Source organism: Pempheris klunzingeri, chromosome 8 (assembly GCF_042242105.1).
Source record: "Pempheris klunzingeri isolate RE-2024b chromosome 8, fPemKlu1.hap1, whole genome shotgun sequence".
NCBI classification, from domain to species: domain Eukaryota; kingdom Metazoa; phylum Chordata; class Actinopteri; order Acropomatiformes; family Pempheridae; genus Pempheris; species Pempheris klunzingeri.
In genome coordinates this window covers 22,070,854-22,094,236 of record NC_092019.1, presented here as the reverse complement: position 1 = coordinate 22,094,236, position 23,383 = coordinate 22,070,854, and the positions used below count along the sequence as shown (strand labels likewise).

At 41.5% G+C, this 23,383-nt stretch overlaps 2 protein-coding genes across 2 annotated transcripts; one reads left to right on the top strand and one right to left on the bottom strand.

Moving 5' to 3' along the window:
- Positions 1–937: 937 nt before the first annotated feature.
- On the bottom strand, positions 938–8,309 carry LOC139205671 (uncharacterized). The gene is made up of 5 exons (XM_070835957.1): positions 8,226–8,309; positions 6,435–6,794; positions 5,576–5,845; positions 4,660–4,796; positions 938–1,366 (listed from the first exon to the last, which is right to left on the bottom strand). The coding sequence occupies exons 1-4, from the start codon at positions 8,269–8,271 to the stop codon at positions 4,684–4,686; spliced, it is 789 nt and encodes a 262-aa protein (XP_070692058.1). The 5' UTR covers positions 8,272–8,309; the 3' UTR covers positions 938–1,366; positions 4,660–4,683.
- A 1,679-nt stretch (positions 8,310–9,988) lies between these two features.
- On the top strand, positions 9,989–16,487 carry psmc4 (proteasome 26S subunit, ATPase 4). The gene is made up of 11 exons (XM_070834622.1): positions 9,989–10,039; positions 10,666–10,764; positions 11,338–11,524; positions 12,394–12,540; positions 12,848–12,957; positions 13,097–13,190; positions 13,452–13,619; positions 13,826–13,902; positions 14,562–14,730; positions 15,833–15,888; positions 16,017–16,487. Exons 1-11 carry the CDS (start codon positions 10,007–10,009, stop codon positions 16,128–16,130), a joined length of 1,254 nt encoding a protein of 417 aa, XP_070690723.1. The 5' UTR covers positions 9,989–10,006; the 3' UTR covers positions 16,131–16,487.
- Positions 16,488–23,383: the final 6,896 nt, after the last annotated feature.

The following is a 23,383-nucleotide window of genomic DNA, read 5'->3' as shown; positions in this document are numbered from 1 at the left end:
ACACCGAACCGGTGACACTCATCATGGATATAAACCGCTACTTGACAGGCTGGTGTAGAAAAACCACCACAAGGCGGTAACTCTAGTTTGATATTATTTCATGTGAGAATATCTAAAGTTGTTAATTTGGCATTCATTTGTTACATGAAATCAGCAAAGTAACTATTCGTAACATACTGTCCATAACTGCCAGGAACGGCAGCTTTAAATCTGAGTCTTCACACATTCTCACTGTGGCCTCTCATCAAAATGCTCTGAACTCATTGGATTAGTGAACATCTCACAGTCTTCAGATACCTACTGTTTTAGCTCATTTCAAATTAACATCCGACATTTGGATTTCAGAGGGGTTACTCACCTCAGAACTAAGTGTTTGTCACTAAATCACTCATAACTGCACACAAAGTTTCTCATGTACTCGCTTTGACCGCGTCCTCTTCTCAGCCATCCACCGACTCTTCAACCGTCAACTGCCCACTTTTGTAGCCATTACCGCTTTCTGTCTCAGTCACTGACCCACATAGGCAGACGCACACAGCCCAACACAACCACATGTAGCATGACCACAGGTGCACTGACTTTCTGTGTGACTCAGCTCAAAGAGGAAGCAGTCCCGCTGTGTGTGTGTGTGTGTGTGTGTGTGCGCGTGTGCCCGCTGATCTCTCGATTTGGCCATTTCATGAAGCCAGTGTTGAGGATTACTGTGCCGATTGCATCCCTGTCCTCGTCATGACAAATGCAATGTCCCTGTGTGTGTGTGTGTGTGTGTGTGACCTTCCTGTCCCTAATTCCACCAACATCCCCATTCATCTTTTTAAATATGTGGATTAACTTCACTCACAGCAACAACACCAGTGAGGGTGAATATCACTCATCCAGTCGGACGCAGGATCTTTATTGTATTACCTGCACACATTTCCACATGAAATGGCACAAAATGAAGATCTCAGATCCGGTTATAAGCCAAAGAGAATAAATAAACTGGATAAAAGAATAAACAAGAGCACTATAACAACAAGCATTTAACAGTGATAAAGAATCATGTGTGCAAATCCACACTCATCTTCTTGGTCTTTTTCACGTCGGCACAGAGGAGTCTCTTATGCAGGCCATGAGCAGCTGCATCTGCTCACCCATTTGATTGTTTGTGTTTCAGGTTTATATTTCCGGTTAAGCTAATGCCACATGGTTGTATTTCTAGTTATCACAGAAATGTTTTAATGACTAAAGGGAAAAGGGGGTCACTCGCACTGATTCCCGGTTGATGCAGCTGCTCTCAGTCGCCTTCAGGGGGAGGTGAAGCAACAAAAATAGCCCTTCTTCTTTCAGCACAAGGAAACGGGAAAGGATTGTGAAGAAAGTGACCCTGAAAAGGGAAGCACAAGTACACATTTCTGATGAAGGAGGAGCCTGCGGACGGGGATTTACTTTGTCTGATGTAGAGCAAGGTTATTTGAATCTTGTTTAATGTCTTTATTGCATTTTGGCCAAAGCTTTATCAGCCATGTTCCATTATCATGATGTATTTGATCCTGAAATATCATCAATTCACTTCAGGGGCTGATACAGTTTGGTTGGTTTCCATTATTTACACCCTGCAAAGTTTTCTTTTAAAATGCTCCACATCATGTGATATATTTACCACGTTTCTGAAACATGTGATGGCCACACCTGCTGCTGTAATACTTATTTTTACTATTTCTTCTAATTGACCTTATAGTTACTGCACTCACATGGCACATGCATCGGCTGACAGATACTTGATGACACATAGCTTTTGTTTCACGCATCATTCTTTTTTTTTTTATTGTTTGCACTACACTAGTTTCTATTTATTGTGCACACATTTAGTTACGTTTGCCTTAATTAGTTCTAATCCATGTTCTTTTTGAGTTTCTGGTCTGGCTGCAGCTGCTGTAGGTGGGTGTCTTGACAGGCCTGGACAAAAGGATGAGAGGTAAAGTGTATTTCTTTGGATTACATTAGTTTGGTTTTCTTTAAATGCTAACTGTCCTGGCTTGATTGTTTGGAGTTTAGCTGGTAATATTTGTCTTGTGACCAAATGATCAAACATTATATACAGTATGTCCCCCTTTGTGGTCAGTTTCCATCGCAGGAACTTTTCTCCGGGATTTTGAAAAACCTCCATCTGAAAAGTACCTCCTCGCTACTAGGTACTTTTCCATGGAAAGCACCTAGTAGTGAGGAGGTACTTTTCAGATTACCCGGAGTTCTTGTGGCGATGTGTTGGGACTTTGCCTCTGAATTAGGCAGCAACCACATAGAACAGTGTACTCCACCTTTTAACTTGAAGTGAATTGATGAGTGTTTGTCCCTGCTTATGAGTGACTTTGATCTTAAAGATGGGAGATGGGTATCGATTCTCCGCTGTGTAGCCCGTCGAACCAGTAGTGTGGCTGACTCACTTGCCCTATGACCTCCTGGACTGTCCTGTGACAGAGGAAAGGGGGGGGGGGGGGTTGCCACAAACCCATGCTTTAACAGTGTACTGGCTGTGAATTAACCCTGAACTGACTTATCCAAAACAGGAAGCCATTGTATGAGAGTTCCGGATGATAACGTGATGAACGCTAAAAAGACTGATAAGTGACAATGATGAAGTGATGGAACCCAAAGCTTGCCTCTGGGTAGGTGTGGTGTAAAAGGCCTCACAGTGACTGCCACACAAAGTTAACAAAGAGCTTCTATCGACATATACGTTCTGAACCCTCTATGAACCACGGGGTCGCTCCTGTCCGAGCGACCCTGTGGTCTCTCCTTCACTCGTGGACCCCTGAGGTCCAGGCCAGACTGATCACAGAGAGGAATGAGTGAAGTCTGTACGAACATTCTTTCATTTCTGCTATAAGTTTAAATGTGGTTAAAGGAACTGTCCAAAGTGCCCACAGATCAATTAATGCTAATTAATGTGTTCTTTTGTCTAATGGTGTAACCGACATGTTCATGAATATCCAAGGATGACCAACTAACCAATTTCAACTTTTGAGGATGCTGCTTCAAATCCTGTGATAACACTGTAATTCACCAATGAGTGAAAAGACTCAGGAAGTCCATATAATTAATAATCTGTGTCTAATAAATTAGAAACTAACCAACAGTATATTCAATCCAGGTCTGTTTAATCTGTGTCATGTGATAATTAGAGTAATGGAAGTTAATGCAAACTTGAGAATGTTAAAGATTAGGTCATTGTGTGTCATGCCATTGAGGAAGTTATTTGGTAAAGACTTAATGAATATATGTATTGGAGATGAAATATCTTGATTCTGTATACCATGCAGTGTTAGGAATGAAAATGGATTTGGAACATAGTGAATATGAAACAGAAATCTAATTTAATACGTCTAAACTTTTAGTGATGACACAGGCGTCCCTCTGTCAGAGGAGAACACGCCCCTAAGATGCAGAGGATAAAACCTCTGTCTTCCCTTCTGTCATTGCTTAGCCCCCTTCTTTTCTGCTTTGCCGTTTTTTTAATTTTATTTTTATTTTTCCCTTTTAAGTTTTACTTTGTTACTTATAATCTTTGTGCCTGCTACCTTCAAGTTAAACTTTTGTAGACCGTTCTTCTGAAGTTATAGCTGATCACTATGACTGAAAGTGTAACAGAGTTTTCTTAAAGTCCTCTTAAATACCGCCTGAAACACCAGCCAGAACCAAGTACTCTTTGATAGCAACTCTCGTTTTTGATAACTCTGAACTGTTGCGTGTGACCAGCGACAACTTTTTCTTAGTGAGCTTTAAATGAGTTTTGAAGCTGAGGCCAACATCAGATCCAGATCCAGCACCCTGCCTATTAAGAGCTGAATGCCGCTGGCTGTCCTGTAGTCCGGACGGACCGACAGACGCCACCGCCAAGAACCAGCACATCCTGATCCACCAGAACCTTCAAGTTCCTGAACCACGGTGCCGAGTGAACTGAGCCGACATCGCCAAGGCCCTCCAGCCTCCTGTCTCAGCCTCCAGAGAGAGCTCCTCTCTCTCCTCCTCCCCTGGAAACCACGTCAAGTATAACAGCTGGTGCTAGTTAACAAGTTGGTGTCAGTGTAGCTCTGAGATCTATCTAAGTCTGCAGGGAGAGTAGTCAGTGGATCCTCTGTGGTTCTAACTATAACATTCTTAAAGTCAGATGGGTTTCCCTCGTCCTCCGGTAAAATCCGTATTCAGTTTCATTTCACTATCACTAATCCAAAGGTTTATCAGCAATGTTAGTCTTATGTCTTGATTGTTGTCTGTCTAGTGTCATTTCTGTCTCATCTGCCTTTATAGTCATTAGTGTTTTATGTTGATATTTAGCATTTATTAATAAAAAGGTGTATTAATCGCCACTTCGCTGCCTGGATATTTCTTCATAACAAGGTCTAAGAGGATCAATGCCACTGAGAACTTACACATTTAGAACTGAGACTGTTTAATGTTTAGTGCTTAATTCTTAAGGTTAAAGACCTGAAGCCATCTGTGCTAAGAAAATAATAAGTTGAATTTCCCGTCCAATGACGGGTGGTGCCCCTATTGATACGAGAGCTTTTAATTAATTAATTAATTAAATGGTAGTCAACCTGCCACATTATTGGTGCCCCAGTGAGAGGCCTATATCTCCTACAGCTGAAAGCCTGGATCGCCATTGCTAAACCTCACCGTTCCAGCCAGATGTTGACAGACTCAGCATCTGCACAGCAGCCAGGAGGTTAGGAGGCTCAACAGGATGGTGGCAGGCACCAGGAGGAGAGCTGCATAGAGGCACCACGGCTCTGGAAACACTGCCTCACTTGGCTCTGAGAAAAACACAAAAGCACAGATATGAAGAGTCCCGAGATTAAATCACACATTGATACAAGGTGGGATATACTCTCCTCTTTCCTCCTGAAAATGCAGAATTAACAACGCAGACAATGAAAATCTTGCCACCCCAGTGGCAAAATGAAAACAAACCCAACCTACAAAGCCTACAGATGTCTTTTATTATTCTCTCAGTTGTTTTTCTGAAGGGCTACGTTGATTATTGTGGGTTCTCTTACTCATTTATTGTTTCCTGTTAAATTCTGTACTATTTTTCGCTCATGTCTGTTAGTTCCTGTCTTTGCGTGTTTCCCCACCCTTCATACGGCCTGTTCCTTGGTAACCCAGCATGCTTTTACTTCCCTCATCAGTCAGCCTGGCCAGGTGCTTGTTTGTTGTCAGTTTATCTTAGTTCTTGGTTGGGTTTTTACTTGTGTGCTGTTTTTAATACCTGGGTCCTGTCGTGCCTGTTTTCTACTCTTATTATAATCACTAAAGATTTGCATCAAACCGCCAGTTTTTCTCAGTGACCACTTGCTGTATTGCAACAAAAAATCCACTATGGCCCAAAAAGCATTTTTCTCAGAAAACCACCATTGCAGTAGAATGCTGACAGGACGCGTACTCCACCTAAGCCACCTACAAAAACTGTGATTGATAAATGACTGGTGGAAAGAACAGCTCCGCTTAGCAGAGGCTGAGGAGTGTTTATACAGAGCAGCAGGTGTGAAACGTGCATGCATGAATCAGATCGGGGGGGGGGGAGGTTTGTTACCAGGCGGATGGTAGTGGAAGAAGCTCTTCGTTATCAGCTCATTGTTCAGGTGTAGCTGACACTCGTATTTTCCTCCCCTACTCAGAGTGGTGGCCTCGGAGAGAGTGGCGTAGGGCAGAGCTGCAGCAGCATCCCCTCGAGCGGAGCTGGCGGTCGGGAGTCGGCACCCATCAAGAAAAATGGACAGAACAAATCTGGAATCTCGGGTCACGTTGGCTTCACACCAGAGCAGAGAGTCATTGTGGCAGCTGAGGTTAAAGATCATGGTGTCTGAAAGAAATGCACACAGATGCAGGCAGATCTGATTTCTCACCTTTGCCTACTATAGATTAGAGCTGAGGTTGTAATAGTGAAATGATAGTTGACAGTTAAATTAATAGATTTTTAAATAGACGGGGCAAACTTTTTGTCCTTAACTTTGCAAACAGCCAATGAAAACAAATTTATCTTGATTCATTTCACTTTCTTTTCTGCGTTATTTCCCTTATTTGAAGAGTGTGTCCCAAACCAAAGCTCCACAGTACACTGTGATGCAGATAACTGTGTACATTTTATTTTCAACATAAATACACACATATTTACTGTTTTTCATATCACCCACCATTTACAACTTGATCAATAACTTCTTCCTTTTTCTCTACATTTCTTAAGAAGTTTCCAGCTGAAACTTCCCCCATGAGATCACAATATGCTGCAGACCCTGGTTGCAAATGGCTGTGGAGGTTTGAGGCTCAAGGCTTGAGGCCTACCCCGACCTAACCACGGCCTCGCCTGTCCTAAAATAGATTCTAAATCTATATTCTATGTCCTGAACCTGATTTCAACACACAAAATGAAACTTTAGAAATGTTGTACATACCATAAACCATCAGTAAAGTTTCATTTCCCCTCTTCCTGAAACTTTTTTCCCTCTCTGTGGTGATGGACATTTTGCACAGGTACTTCCCACTGTCGGCCCACTGCACATTCTTCAGGATTATGGACTTATTTGAGGAGCTCCGATTATTGTCCAGAAGGGCAACTCGTCCCTCATATTTGTCAGAAATGGGCCACATCCTGGCATTGTCCGTGTTCTGTGATGAGCACATCCAATACAGAACTGGTGGGGTGACCATTCTCTCATTGTGGGAGAGAGTGAACTGGCATGGCAGCACCACATCATGACCCAGAGGCGTGGTGAGCACAGGCGGTTGGTGGACCTCGACCAGGGAGCGAGTACCTAAAAAACAGCCATGAAAATAAAAAGACAAAACCAATGACAGGATGCTGTATAACCTGTTGGAGCCTTGTCAAAGGAGAATTTCTGTCACCGTCTCGGGCAGACAATAAAGTCTATCTATTCTATTCTATCTATTCTATTCTATTCTTAATAACTTCCTGTTAAAAGTAGACCAGATCAGTGTGTCTTTCAGAGAGATGCCTAACCTCTTTCTGTGTGGTTCTACTTCTGTGTGGTGTCATATGGTGATTGCCAGTACAGGGCAACAATGTTTGAACAAACAATTTTCAGCTTAGTAGAGAAAACTATTTGGAATCTATTGTCATGTTATAGCTGCATGTAGGTGGCACTACTTTCTGTATTTCAGATTACTGAAAAAAACTTTTCTGCCTGTTAAGCATTATCTTAGATTGATAGGTTATTAGTCATTAGGACACACGGCTCCAAACAGACTGAAGAGAAATGTGGATGTAGCATCTATGACTTCAGCCGCAGATTTCTGAGGGAAGGTTTTATAGCCTGAAGTTTGAGGTTCTGCCATGGTTGCAGTCATTGGACCCAATTAAATAAAAATCCAAATTTAAACCCAGAGACGCAACGAAACTGAGGGGGAGCTGAGATGCAACAATGCCACCAAGCTTCACGCAAGGCCTGATGAACATTATTCAAACATTAGAACATTAGAAAAGAAGTGAAAAAACAGGATTTTCTGAGACACTTGTTGTAGAACAGGAGGATGTGTCCTCTCCTACTGAATGTTGGCTTCAGCTTTCAGTTACCAAAAGTGTTGATCCATGGCAGCCAAGCCGTTAACCAACAGCCTGTAAAGTGAAACTTGTCTAATGACAAATTATATCTGCTCAGAGCTGGTGCATGATTTTACAGGATTTAGCAAAAATGCCATAAAAAGTTTATAAAGGAAGACAAAAAGAATGTTACAGAGAGGGTGTGATAGTGAAAGTCATTTAGTCATTCATTTAGTTTCACATGCAGTAATAATGATACCATGACCAGGGGCTGAATAGTTAAGGCAGATAACTTGTAACCAAAACTACCTGAAATTTGGGCTGTGGACCTTTGTTGCATATCTCCTCTCTCTTTCTATTGCCACAAGATCATGGGAATGTATACTTAATATACTACAGATTAGAATTTTTTTAAATTGTAGAACTTTAGAAAATAAAAAAAAAAAAGTCATCGGCCCACCAGCCTTTTGCTGTGGGAGTCCGCAGACGCTACAAAAAAAGGTCCAGAGATGGGGAAGAAGGTAGCGTGGTAAAAAAAACAACAACCTGAGACTAAGGTTAAACCATAGTTTTTGTCAAATCCAGATCTGCACTTTTTTAACAGAATAACAATGATAGCAAAGACAAGCTTCACAAACATACACACACTTTCCATTTACAATTTAAAAAGCTTTTGAAATTGTACCTGAGACCATGAAGTAGAGAAACATCCATTGTGTCCACTTCTTCATTATCAACAACCGACAAAATGATCTTTAAAATGTGTTTCGACTGCAGACACACAAAAAAAAGATGCTGTTACCTCCTTTGATTGCACACAAATGAAGCTCACGCAGGCATATCTGATACCACTTCCTCTGGAGTTTCCTCTGGGGAACCTTAGAAATGTAAACAAATGTAAAATGCGCAAGTACTGAAGACTTTTCAAATGAAATGCAGTATGTAAATAAGTAGATAAAATAAGTATAAAAGATTGTCAAAAAATGACAATGTTGACTTGAAAGTGAAAGCTAACAGGGTGGACCTGTTTGAGCTCCTTTTGGTGAAAAGTTATAGAATAACATACTGACAAAACAACCTCCATTCAATGTCCAGTTACTTGCTTGTTTTGGAGCTTTCAACTTTATCACATGGTCTTCATCAGCATGCCAATGTGGTTCAATTGTGATAAAACTGTAGATGTTTAAACTTCTCTTGATTCTGAGCATCTTGGAAACATCAGCTGATTTAAATAATCTGTGAGATTGTTTTTTCGACTGATGTTTCCAAACTCTGAACTGTTAAACTCAATTTACTGGCCAACATTAGCAAGAAGTCCGAAAAGTTTTAACTACCGATGAAGATTAGGTTAAAGACAAACTGTCAGGCTCACTTAAGATAACAATCATGTGCTGACTGAACCGTAAAGTTCTCTTTTCCTTGTTTGTCAACCACCAACATGGGCGACTAATAGATTATTAGACCAAGATGTATTGATGCGCTTTAAACAAACCACCATCTCCCCAGAAGAAAATGCGGAGGTCTGTCTATTGCTGATAGACAATGATGTACTTTTTCCACATGTCCTCCTACACAAGGGAAAAATGCATCTGTAGTGTAATCATCCATCTGTGAATAGAAAACGTTGTGGTGTGTGTGGGTGTGTGTGTGTGTGTGTGTGTGTGTGTGTGTGTGATTCATCGATATAGCAGAGGTGTGAAGACCCCAAGTTCTGCAACACTATTGTCTCAGCACATCCAGTAACCTGTGGTAAAAAGGTGTCAAAAACGGTTTAAAAACTACTCTCAGTTGACACATAAGGCATAAAAATACTAATAAGTGGTATTTATTTCTTTTATATTCTCTAAAAGTGGTTGCATCTGTCTTAGCTGGGCTCTGCTACACTCACCCCTTTAGCCTACAACAGAAGTCAGATATGTGCACATTTTTAGACTTTTTAGACTATATCTGCACTCTGTTTATACTCTTCTACTTCTACTCTATAATATAGCGAATTCATTACAGCCATTATCTTCAGTGAATACTGTTCCTACTGCATATAGGCTTATTTTATTTATTTATATGCTACCACGACATGTGTGAACATATTCTGCACTTTCCTGCTTTTTTGCTTTTGGTTTTCGACGCGAAACTGCATTTCATTGTCTTAGCGCTTGTACTCTGTGCAGTGACAATGAAGTTGAATCTTATCTAATGAGCAGTTTATGCAAATGTAGTCACACTGGATGTGAATGATTTCAGAAATCATTAAAAAGCGTTTGTTTTGTTTCTTTTATACATTTCTTCAGACCCCTTGCTGATTTTATATGTGTGACACATTTTTTAAACATTAGTTAAACACAATAAAATGTTTCATAAAGTAGCCTGAAGCAATAAAATGCCTATCCCGTGCGATGAACTACATTACCCACACAACCTTCTGCCAGCGTGTCACGTCATAACGTCAATCGTCAGGCATATTTCAACATGGAGGACCTCGTAGCTGTAGAAAAGAGCCCGGTATGAATTCGTGTGATTGTTTCGTGTTTTGCTCTTTAAACTAACGGAGCGTGTGGAGTAGACCTTTGTAAATATACTTGTTTTGAGTGTCACTGTTTATATTTGTTTATCGTAGTCTTTTACCATTTGTTAGCTCGTTAACACTGGCGAAACGTAAACCTGCCAATTCATTCTCCACTTACTGCAGTTGCTATGTCATGCAGGGTAGCTGCTAGCATTAGCATGGTGTGTTTAAAAACTAGATGATGATTGTGTAAAGCTGTATTGATTTTGTAAAGCTATTTGATGTTAATCACTTGGAGGGTATTCTTAATGTTCATCGCTGCGTTGCAAGCGGTTTTTGTGTATGTTTAGTTTTCGCTTTAGCTAGCTGTTAGTTAGCTAGCTGTTAACGAGTTGGTGGTAGCTAAGCTAGTGTCTCTTGTCTGTTGGCTGCAGGGTCATAACAGAGTTGTTGTTTATCGGTGTGATTCTCCAAAGTTAGATTTTCGCTGTACTCTGTTTCTGAGCCCAAATAACAGTAACATACCACCCTTTGAATACAATACAAGTTTTCCGCTGATGTGTGATGTTAAATACATTAGTTTGTTAATTTCAAATGTTAATGTTGTTTTGCACCTTCACAGGAAGAAATGCCAGCAGTACTGACCTCCAGACCCCAGACAGGGCTGTCATTCCTGGCCCCAGAACCAGAAGATCTGGAGGACCTTTACAGCAGATACAAGGTCTGATATCTGTTCATGCTTTTGTATTGAAGGTTATACCCTACCCACAATGTTATAGCTTGAGGACTGTGGACTGCCGAAATTTCCATCACAATGGAATAGAAACACAACAAATTTGTCTAATTATGCTTAAGATTACTGCAGCCTGGTTTCAATCTTGTCAGATCCTATTTACACAAGGTTCATCCAATATAGATCTGCCTACTTCAGTTTATGTTGAAAATGTGAACATTAGTTTACATCAGATACAATGTAGTGCATTTGGTATAAACAGGTCTCCTCAGGCCAATGTATTCAAAAATTTCCATCTCGGCAATTTATATTCATGATGAAACATAACATGTATTTTTGGATTAACTTCATCCACACTGCCTTTGCAGATAAATCTGCATTTACTGTTTTTTTTCCCCCAACATTTCAAAATGTTTTTAATGAAACATTTGTTGTCTTAGTGGTTCTTCAACTTTCTATGTCAGAGCACAAGTCACCAACTTTGGTCAGTAATATCCGGCAAAGCTTTATGGTACTCCAGCAGGCTCTCACCTTTTCATTCCTCTTGTTGTGTGTTTGCAGAAGCTGCAACAGGAGCTGGAGTTCCTGGAGGTGCAGGAGGAATACATCAAAGATGAACAGAAGAACCTGAAGAAAGAGTTCCTCCATGCCCAGGAGGAGGTGAAGAGGATACAGAGCATCCCGCTTGTCATCGGCCAGTTCCTGGAAGCTGTTGACCAGAACACAGCCATTGTTGGCTCTACTACAGGTACCGTGAAATAATATGAATAAAAACCTGCCTTAATATAAAAGACTGACTCCAGCTTCAACTAATTATGTCGCAGCATTTCAGACTGTTAAACACAAACACAAGACTAACCTTGTACATTTTAAAATGGATATGATTGCAGCTGCACCTTGAGATGGGATCTGAAACATTGAAATTTTATTAACATTAAGTGTTTTCTACTGCTGCATGTATCTATTTACTGATTAAGTTTCATCTGCCTGTGGTAGCTGTGCTCAAAAACAGTGAACAAATAGCCTGTGTCTTTGGACTATGTTAAGTTTCAGTGTGAAGCGGTTACTGAAAATCTCGCCAACAGACGTGGCTTCATCATGAGATGATTGCATTTAAAGACGTGCTAGATTTGGAACTGGGACTGGACTGGTTCTCAAGTGTGAGAACACTGAAATAGAATCTGTTGTTTCCTGTTGTGTGTGTTGTCCTTTTTATTGATTTTTTTCGTTTGAAATGTTAGTGTGTCTCAACTTTAATATTAAGGTGATATTCTCTGCACTGAGGAACACTTAAGTTCTTATTAGCATTCAGTTTACGTTACGTTTCTATAGTTACATAGAAAATAAAATAGTGTGCATTAAAACCAGAAAATACTGGCTGTGGAAATGAATAAATGAATAGATAAAACTGGGAGTTAAAAATTAATGGAATTGCAGATGATGCATACAAGTTGTATATTTGAATGCTTTATTATGTTCAGGTTTTCAGAGTCTTTTGAGAGGATGTGGAAGAGCAATACTGTGTGTTGTTACATTTTAATTATTCAGTGTGAACTACATGGTTTAAATGTGTAATGGCTTCTGTTCCCGTGCTCTTCCTCATTGTTCCCCTCTCAGGGTCCAACTACTATGTGCGCATCCTGAGCACCATCGACAGAGAGCTGCTGAAGCCCAACGCCTCGGTGGCCTTGCACAAGCACAGCAATGCCCTGGTGGATGTGCTCCCTCCTGAAGCTGACAGCAGCATTATGATGCTGACGTCAGGTAAAACACTGTGTACCGCTGTCTCCCAGAGGATTTCTGGACATGCTTGAATAGCTCCTCTGCAAAGACCTCCATGGTCATATCTGGAGAGTACTTTTTACTACTCTCACAGAAAATTGCATTCATAGTTTTTACCCATTATTTATACCAAACAATCACTTTATTAATTCTTGATCAATTGGCCATTAATCACATCCGTTGAAAATACACAGATGCCATTTTTTGAAGCTCTTAAAAAAGGCTGAAGTTACTATGTTTGAATAGTAGAGCTGCTGTAACTTTCCTTTTTCACTGTTTCTGCTCACAGACCAAAAGCCAGATGTGATGTATGCAGACATTGGTGGTATGGACATTCAGAAGCAGGAAGTCAGAGAAGCTGTAGAGCTGCCGCTCACACACTTTGAGCTCTACAAACAGGTCAGATACACATGGACAAATATTATTCATAGATTTTACACTCCTTGTCACCGTGAAGGAAATAACATGAATTTGCTCTCTAAAAATGTACAAAACCTGGGCTAGATACTTAATAACTCTACTCTATCTCCTTTCTCAGATTGGCATTGACCCACCCAGGGGTGTCCTTATGTATGGACCTCCAGGTTGTGGTAAGACCATGTTGGCCAAGGCAGTGGCACACCACACCACTGGTAAGTCCTTCATGTCAGAAACCTGTATGTTTTAGTGTAGTGAGATATCTTGATACCAAATTAGACACAAAGCCGTTTTTCCGTAGAAGTTGGATTCAAACACGACAATATTTACATCATTCCATTATTTAAAACAATGCAGATTACTACAAACCATAAGTGACAGCGACAGTAGATACTGTATTTTAGTTATGGATTATTGTTAAAGGGTGTGTACAGTGAAAAGATAAAACAATCTTTGCCCGTTCTCTCTGTCCCCAGCGGCGTTCATCCGTGTGGTAGGCTCGGAGTTTGTGCAGAAGTATTTGGGTGAGGGCCCTCGTATGGTGCGTGACGTCTTCCGGCTGGCGAAGGAAAATGCCCCGGCCATCATCTTCATTGACGAGATCGATGCCATCGCCACTAAGCGTTTCGATGCACAGACTGGAGGTACGAACATGTGTGGCTCACTGGTAGACTAACTGTACGCAAACCAAACCACCATCTCAATCACTGGGTTTGTTATAGATTTTATTTAGGGACAAATGTTACTTTTAATTTAAAGGAATGTTTGTGTTTCTCTGATTACATTCCGGTTAACAACAGCATGGCAAAAAATGTACTCTTGTGTTTGACCTTGTCTTTTTCTTCTGCAGCTGACAGGGAGGTACAGAGAATCTTACTTGAGCTGCTTAATCAAATGGACGGCTTTGACCAGAATGTCAACGTCAAGGTGAGTCAATGTACCGGTCTGACTCTTAACTTCTCCCCTGTGACTGCACCATCTCCATATGTCCATTGTCACTATGCCCTGTTTCCATTCATTCAGCTCAGCAAGCACCCAAAAGCTCTGTGTTGTCAATCTTCCTTCAATGCTATTCTCCATTAAGCTATTTGTGAAAGCAGCACAGACTTGCACAAAGAAGCCTTCAGCATATAGAGTGGATGGCTGTTTATTTCTAAGGACTGGTTTTTCTGTGAAAAATTCAATGTGCCATGGGTATACAAATGATATTGACAAATCCTGTTAACTGTGCCGCTGTAGCTTTGCATTGTGCTTGCTGGTACACTATAGACGTAGCAAGGGCAGTTCTTTTTGCCTGACGTATAGCATTTCTATTGGCAAAATAACACTGACAATGCAAAGTCAAACATTTCCATTAAAGGTAATCGTCCTTTTAATGCCATTGAAAATTGTCAGTGGCAGATACCATCGGCAAAACCATTGTCGTAGATACCTGGGGGGGCATTCCAAGTTTAGCTCATTTGTCTCCCCGTCGGTGAGCCTGAGGCCAAGATTTTATGTGGAAGCAAATGCTCTCCATATCACGATATGTTTACAATAAGCCATCATGCTCACAGGACGTCTATTGCCATTTGATCCCCTTTTAGGTGATCATGGCCACAAACAGAGCAGACACGCTGGATCCTGCCCTGCTACGTCCTGGTCGTCTGGACAGAAAGATTGAGTTCCCCCTGCCTGACCGCAGGCAGAAACGTCTCATTTTCTCCACCATCACCAGTAAAATGAACCTCTCTGAGGAGGTCGACCTGGAGGACTGTATCCTTTTGGTTCAGTAACAGCATGTCTAAGTTTGTGTGTGTATAACAGTGAGAAATGAACTTTTCCTGTTAGATGGGATGTTGTGCTCCCTTGATGGATTTTCCATAGTACAAAATAATACATGCGCTTTACATAAAGATAGAATAGAATAAAGCTTCAAGATAAGTTTGAACTTGTTTGCTGGAACAATGAATCAAGATGGCTTGAATTTCTTTTCTCTTCCAATATGGGCTGTTTTTTTTTGTGTTGAAGCAGTTGCATGCATCAGATCAGCATCTTTTTTTGGTACCACTGCCTTTTTGTGCCAATGGTTCTTCCTCCTTTTGGCTGAGTACTCTGTTGTTTTAATAATCATTCTTCCCTGGTGTAGAGCATATACACGTAACTTTTTAAAAAACACATTTGCCCCAAGCTCCCTTTTGAGCCTTTCCTGGTCTGTACAGAATATGTGTTTTTCTGTGTGCAGTATCATTTGTGGCACCCAATCAGTCTTGTGTGGAGGGATGAGTGTGTAGAGTCATGGACGCTAAAATGACTCATGTTTGAAATACTTCTAATAGTGTCATAGTCAGTCGGTTACCATATGTAAGGATGTATCTGTTTGCTGTTTATCTTCCAGCCATACGAGTGCGTTCTCTCTTACTGAAAACACAGAGGCTGACAGCAGGAACTCATCAATCCTACTCCTGTGTTTTTACTGAAAATGAACCCCTCTTAGATTTAATGACCTGTGACGTTTGGCTTCGAGTCACATATTTGGTCGCATCAATATGACATTTATCACGTTTAACACAGAGCTCTGAGTGTGAGAAGCTTTCTCTTGTGGACCTGTGAAGAAGTCATTGTTTGATCTTCTGACTGTTAATTCTGCCTGCAGACTGACGAATATGTAAAAACACAGTCTTGGAATCACAAAGACAAAGTCAGCTGGTTAATTTGCTATTTCAAAAAAATGAAAGGTGAAAATCTGCAGCCTGTTTACACTGCATGATTGCTACATATTCCCCATCATTATGTTTTACCACAGCTCAGACGCTCAGATGTTTTGCGTGTATTTTGGCACGTCTGTGTTGTTCAGTCATCCTTAACTGATGTACAGATGTGGCCAGACCAGACAAGATCTCTGGAGCTGATATCAACTCCATCTGCCAGGAGGTGAGCTGTAGCTGTTGAATTATCTGTTTATTTACGCTCTCCTCTTCTTTTCTTGAAGCAATGTGAAATGAAAACTAATGGAAATGAAAATAATCTTTTACTTTGCTGCTGCTTCTTCTTCTTTTCAGGCTGGCATGCTGGCCGTGCGTGAGAACAGGTATATCGTCCTGGCCAAAGACTTTGAAAAAGCTTACAAGACCGTCATCAAGAAGGACGAGCAGGAGCACGAATTCTACAAGTAGAGAGAAAAAATACAGAAAAACAAGGTGTCCAGACACAATTTGTTATTGATTTACGTCTGTGTCTACAGTGTCTTTTAGGATTTACAGTCCCTGACATGCATTCACTTTTTTTTTTTTTTTTTTGGACGAAATGTGCTCACTGCAGCACAAGGCCTAATGTCAGATTAGCCCTGTGTCTCCAGCCCTGAGAAGACACACACACACACACACACACACACACACACACACACGTGGTGGAGGCTTTGCTGTGCAGCCACTCTACTGGTTCCTACAAATATCTGGCCCTGACTGTAGCTAGGATAGAACATTTGTATCTATATGTACTCACTTAACAATCCATTAAAGATGTTTTCCATAAAAAAAGTAAATGGTGGTTTGTTTTTCTGGCTTTAAAATATATGGCTTTTAACTGTAAAACAACATTGTTGTGTTTCGATCTTTCCTGCACCAGTTGAATGTTGTGACTAGAGCTGCAACAGGTAGTCATTTTTAAACAAACCTGCAAAAAATTACTGGTTCCAGCTTTGCAAATGTGAACATTGGCTGATTTTCAGTCATTTATTATATTAAATCAATTATCCTTATGGTTGTAGACTGCAGTTTATACAAAAGAAGCTATTTAAATATGTCAGCTCAAGCTTTTTGGATTTTTTTTTTTTACTATTTTCTCATATTTTATGGACCACACGATTAATAGAAAATAACAAGGAAAATAATTGTTAATATAAGACCTTGTTGTTGTTAGTAGCAGTAGTAGAAAGTTGTGGATGCAGTAATTACCTCAACTATAGTCTGGCATCACCTGACCTTTAGCGACACTACTTGTGCACTGTTAAGTAGTGGTGCTGTGTTTCCTGACAGTAAAATGTTATTTTGAGAGATGTTTCCAAAGCCGGTACTCTGATTCTGTTGGCCAACATTTTGAGGCAGTTTAGATGGGAAATGTTGCCTTTGAGGGGGGAATTGATTACTTGGACAAACTCTGTAAAAACAAAACAAAACAAAAGGGCATTAACCTGAAAATGATATGTCAAAAATGAACCTCATCTCCCACATGCACATAGAAAGTGTTCTCTATTAAACATGCTCGACCTTCACATCTGTAATAAGACAAATTTATTAACAGCTGTGAGACAAAGGTGTGAGGTTGTTGGCAGTCAAGTGGCAGCCATACATCAGATAAATATACTGTTCAGTGGATATACTCCCGCCAGTGTTTGGATCTTGGAGCTGACAGAGTCGACTCAAGTGGATGCCAGTGTTGGGCCCCGTGTCTCGGCTAGTCCTTAAATGCGGTCTCCAGTACTGCTTGGTGGCCCTCAGCCTCTCCTCTGTTAGGTCTGCCCATGAGTTGAACCAGTGCAGCCTGAGGTTGCAGCTCTCCCTTCAGGCCACAAGTGGGAGGAAGATCATTCATTAGAACACTCAAGCTTCAGGGTCAGTGAACAAACACGACACACCAAATATCACCTTTGTCCACCAACAGTGTGGATCAACATGGATAGATTGAGGGTTGAAGACCGGAGTCCCAGGAGGAATAGTTTGGAATTTGGGGTAGTACATTTGATTAAAGTTCCCATATTATGTTAACGTTGTTTCAGCATAAATATGTGTCCCCAGTGTGTGAGACACTCAAACTCTGAGAAATGACCGTCCTCTCTCTCTTTTTTTTCCCTGCCCCATCTTTCACTAAAAGTATGTAAAAACACTGTTTGGATTTGGCTCCCCTTTTGATGTCATGAGGGGGTCTGTTGATCATGTGACCTCCTCCAGCGCTTCAGCAGGCCGACAGAGGACCTCCTGAGTCAACCTCACTGTCAACCGTTGTTTTTACCTGACTCAAGCCAGCTCTCGATAACACGAAGATGATGAAAGAGAGCGAAGCAGCGGATTGTTACTGTTCCTCTGAAACGGAGACTGAAAACAGCTGCAGCAGCCACGTTTGCCATTAGAGCAACAATGTGTTTTTAACCCATGTAAACTTGTCCTGGTAGGACATTCAAATACCTACAATATGGGACTTTTTAAAGAAATGACTATTCCGACCTGTAAAATAAGTTTCAATGTAACCTGCTGTTACACTCTAGACTACAAAGCAAATAAAAACACTGGCTGGGGGTCCATGAGGGTTTGGGAACCCCCTGAATATGACTTGATACCCACATGTGTTTCACTTGGTCTCTGGTAGGAAGGCTGTAAGTGACCTGGTCAAAATAGTAAGGGCAGAGCTTCACGGCTGCCAGTTCTGGCCATTGGGACATCCTGGCAAAGACTGGATCCAGCCTGTGGTTTTGACCAAAGGACTGTCCAGGGAAGAGTCTGCACCACAAGGCTGACACCAGAGCGTCCATGCTGGTTTGAGCAGCTGAGGGCCTGAGGTTAAATAACTGGTACAAAGATGCAGCCATTTTGCTGTGTCTGTCCCACCAAAAACAAAGACAAGGTCAAAATCAGTGTCCTGGAGGCTGCAGCATGAGGTGATTATGTATTTATTAAAATGTTCATGTAATTATTCATGATCATTCATTAATCATTCATTATTTCTGCATGTTTTCCATCAGAACTGGCATTTACATTAGAATAAAGCAGGCATATGTGTGTGAGTAAATGACCATCACTTACCTTAACTGTGAAATATAATGTCCTGCATGAAATGCCATTTTTTTTTGTTTACTTTTATTCCTGGTCCAGTTCTAGAACATGTGGCTTTATTTAAACACTCATGTCAACAAGTTGATCCTGATGAATTCATTAATGCACCAGAGGAGTGAAAAACAACCGGCTACACAGAGATTTCATTGTTGAATGAAACATGACCAACTGTTGTTTTTTGTACGTTTTGGACAGATGAAAAGTTTATTTGTTCTGTCTGGTGGTTTTGTTTCTTTTTCTCTTTATTAAAAGTCACAGGGTAATAGACTTACACTATCCAGTGAATGCATGTGGCAAAGCTGCTCAGAGCCTCTCTGGTGCTGTCTCATTTTTCATTTATTTAGGATTTTAGGTCAAAACTGGTCTTTGTCTACCTTCAGACTCAGTCTCAGCTGAAGTCTTAACAGCTGTCAAGTCCAAACCGAAGTCCTCATTTCTGTCACTTGTAAACGTCTCCAGCAGCTTTATATTATAATAACTTCATTTTCCTCTCATGATCTCACTCTGATTGTGTCTACGGTGCAGTTGTTGTTTTGTATAAATGGTGTTGAACGTGCGTTTACAACATTTGCACAGCATTTTCCACACGGAATCTTGAATATAAAAATGCCAAACATTATCATTAGGTTATATTACCACGACATCTGAGCTGCTACTGCTGGAATAATAACGATAAAAAATCAAAAGAAAAAACTAAGAATAACTGTTGTTTTGCATCTGGTTTTGTTTTTGGAGCTTCTGTGGGCACATGATCGTAATTTGGGGTTTCCAGAGGAGGGGAGGGGAAAAGTGCTGTGCGACATTGGCTCTGCTCATTCGCTGCGTGAGACTACCGCACATATCCGCGTCCGCACGGCATCAACTTCAAAACATATCGGAAATCCTGAGGAGGGAGGTGCTGCTGGGCATATCGACGGCTAACAGCTACCGGACCAGCCGAGGGACCGGAGCAGCTGCCCGGGTGAGAAATAAACTATAAAACACTGAAACTATCGCTAAACGACAGCGAGAACAGCACCGTGTGTGTGTGTGTGTGTGTGTGTGTGTGTGTGTATGAGAGAGAGGCTGCTAGCTTGCTAGCTTGCTAACTAACGTCAGTTAACCCGCAGCGGCTCGGCTCGGCTCAGCTCGGCTCGCTCTTCCCCATCACAGCTGGCTGTAGCAGGAGGCTGGGTGAGAGCAGTTTCCTCCCGGGGAGTTCACGGGATTGTGTGTTTGAAAGCGTGGTTGATGATCTTTGGCTTTGAGTGAACCTGTTCAGTCACCCAACAGTTTAACATAGTTGGCGGCGGCGGCGTCAGTGTTAGCCTCTGTGGAAAGTCAAGCAGGCGGCAGCGTTATAAAACACTGCGGTGAATAAAGTGGATAAAAGAGCCCCCACCGTGACAGAAACACGGGAAGACACGCGTTTTCTCAGGTTTTAGCCGTGCGCTGTTAGCCAATCGTGCTACACAGCCAACATTGCGCCAGTGTTGGTCATTATTAGCCCAGTGTGCGTTCACTTACTCCCCAAAAAACGCTTGCATAACTTTTTATAAATGTTCGTCGAACCACTTTGAGGTTTGCTTGCCCACCAAAGTCCGCGAGGTTCTTTGTCACAGCCAAAAGCACAAAGGCGACACAAACAAAAGTTTAATAGCCACTAACTTTGGCGAACAGCCCGGTGTATTAATAGCTAACTATTCATGAGGGGCTAGAGTTAGCGACATGCTCACTGTTGAGATGTCCGGGAGTTTAAAAATACTCTCGCTACTTGCTCGCTTGTGTCACTTCCAGACGAAACAAGTTTCGTTGCCTCTGTTGATTCTCATGTATTATGAGCACGAGAAGAACAAAAGGCCAAAAGGCTGTGCACGGCGGCCCCCTCCCCCCCTCAAGTGTCAGACTGAGCCCCTGCTTGACGAATGACTGAAGGACCGTGAACGTGTGCGTGTGTGTTTAGATGTGTTGAAGTGTGTGTTACACAAGAAGATGGACAAGTAGTTTAACCCTCTGACAGCTGGGATGTTGTCCTTGACTTACTGTGTGTGTGTGTGTGTGTGTGTGTGTGTGTGTGGTCAGGACGGTGCACACACACACACACACTCACACACCTTTTTTCTTTTTGTTTGATTTATCAGACACACCTCTGCATCAGGGGAAACCTGCACATCCAACCTGTCAGGCTGGATAGACGTTTGTGTTCTTAAGAGTAGGACTCCAACTGGGCATGAATGAAAACGGTCTTTTTTTTTTTTTAATATATTGTTATCCTCACTGTCAAATGCACACACTTGAATAGTCATAGTAGCTGAGGTATAAATCCAAGTGCTTGGATGTTAAAGCAAATATGATGGCCCATTTTTAAACAAAACAGTAAATACAAAGTTAGCTGGACGTACATCTAACTGCGTACAATCCCCACCTGTAATCTCTCTGTTACTCGGTTGTTGGCAGTGAATTCTGCACCTGGTCGTTGGCAGTTATTGCAGGTGATTGTGATACTGAGGTTGTCATTGACGGTTTATCATGATTTCTCAATTATTGTCGTACACATTACTGTTTTGTTTTTTTTTCTCATTGAACAGTCATTTACTATTTAAAAAGCCTAAACAAGATACTAAAGCCCAAAATTATTACTAAAAATCGTTATCTAAACTAACTTGTAACGATATATTATCAGTCTTTTTTTTTTTCCTGACAGCCCACAGCTCCTACCCCAGCTTAGACTGGGTAAACGTTATCTAATATCTTTAACAGTCAGGTCCAAATATTGTCACATTAGCGATATTGAGGTCCTGCGATACATAATCTTTATCTTAAAGTGCAGCTCCCTAGATAACATCTGTGTCTTTTTCAAACTGAATAATATCAGATTTAGCTGGTGGCATCAGCTGTCATAACTTGTGTTCTTTATCTTCTGCTTTAGATATTCCCATGGAACAACTGTTCTCAATTACTTGCAGTTCCATTTTGTTTGAATAGGCTGAATATTAGAGGAGTCTCTTCTTTCTTGTATAACTCGTCGCTCCAGTTTTGCTGTGGATATTCTGGACCCGTGGGGGTTTCCCTATCACCATGGTAGTCGTTTGCTCAGTTGGAAAGTTCCTGTGATTGGATAAGTGACTGTCCCTGGTGGGTTGGTTATAGCTGGAGGTGAACACTACACTAAACAGCACAGACAACCACTGGAAGACGGAAGAGAAGCGAAAGTGGGAGGAAATAGGAGGACGATGTGCCCTCTCCCCATACCCCCCGCCCCCTCCCTCCTCAGCAGTCTGTCCCAGCAGAGCTGTACTCGAGGGAACAGCCATAGAGACGTGTACCAGCTGCACCCACGATGAATGGCCAGGGCTTAGGATGTGTTGCCATGACACGGACGCTGGCACGCGTTGTTATGCAGACACCTCTTTTCTCAGGGCATGTTTGCACATCATTTCATTGCCTGGTCTTGCTCGTTTTGGTACTCCGGAGAAAAGGCCAGCTTGCGAATACAGAGTCTGAATAATGCTTTCCCCTTAAGTCTGTTGTATTTTTAAGACCGATAATGGTTTGTGTAAAGAATATTTCTCTGCCTTGGCAGCCTAGTAAAGAAGAAAAAAGCTGTTTTGCAAGAGCTGCTTCCTGGTCGACTGACCACATCTGTGCAGATCAGTTTCTCTCCTATGTGCAGTATTAAACACCAGTCCCTTAACTAGTAGAAATACAACTGTTAGTTTGCTTAACTCACAGATCCTCACTGTATCAGTTTTGAGCAATTACGTGGATCAGCTGCCTAGCTGTGGAACTGCTTTGTATCTTGAAGAATGAGGAACTGATAACATATAGTATAATTATTAATTCCTGTTATTGCTGCAAGACTGAGTAAAGCTGGCTTTGGCAAGTTTGCTGCAGTGAACTGCGAACTGTCCGTCCCTATGCACATTTCTAATGGCAGAAGTTCCTATTTCAACCCCGCAAAACCTTTTTTTGTTGTTGTTGTGGAGTGCGTGACACATCACTGATTGCTGAACGGCTGCCAGAGAAAAGGCAAACCGAGGACAAAGTTAAATCACCAGGGGTAATAAATGAATGCTTTCATTTCAGACCTCGTAACACAGCTCTGCTGCGAGGCTAACAGGGTGCCAAGCATGAGGCCACCTGTTGGTGTGTTCAAATCATTTGAGGTCACAATGAACCCAACAGCACACTGATGTGACCTGGCTCAGATTGTGTTTTTATCAGTGGTGGAAATAGTCATAGTAACTGTGGGGAAACATGCCCTGGAAATACTTTTTTGTAACATTGCTCACTATTGGATCTGGTGCATTTTCACACCTACAGTTGTGGTCAAAAGTTTACATACACTTGTAAAGAACATAATGTCATGGCTCTCTTGAGTTTCCAGTTATTTCTGCAACTCTGATTTTTCTCTGATAGAGTGATTGGAACAGAAAACATTCATGAAGTTTGGTTCTTTTGTGACTTTATTATGGGTCAACTGAAAATGTGACCAAATTTGCTGGAGGACCAACTCCACATTTAAGTATGTATTTGAATACAATGTCATTACACTCCCTGTTGGTATAATGGTCAGGCGTCCGAATACTTTTGTCCATATAGTGTATGGGCTGGAGGGAGGA

Coding starts and splice junctions, on each gene's coding strand:
- LOC139205671 (XM_070835957.1), bottom strand. CDS start 8,271: ATGAAGAAGTGGACACAATGGATGTTTCTCTACTTCATGGTCTCAG. Junction 6,795..8,225: donor TCTCTACTTCATGGTCTCAG/GTACAATTTCAA, acceptor GCTGTTTTTTAG/GTACTCGCTCCCTGGTCGAG. Junction 4,797..5,575: donor CTTCCACTACCATCCGCCTG/GTAACAAACCTC, acceptor TGTTTTTCTCAG/AGCCAAGTGAGGCAGTGTTT.
- psmc4 (XM_070834622.1), top strand. CDS start 10,007: ATGGAGGACCTCGTAGCTGTAGAAAAGAGCCCG. Junction 10,040..10,665: donor TAGCTGTAGAAAAGAGCCCG/GTATGAATTCGT, acceptor GCACCTTCACAG/GAAGAAATGCCAGCAGTACT. Junction 13,903..14,561: donor ACCAGAATGTCAACGTCAAG/GTGAGTCAATGT, acceptor ATCCCCTTTTAG/GTGATCATGGCCACAAACAG.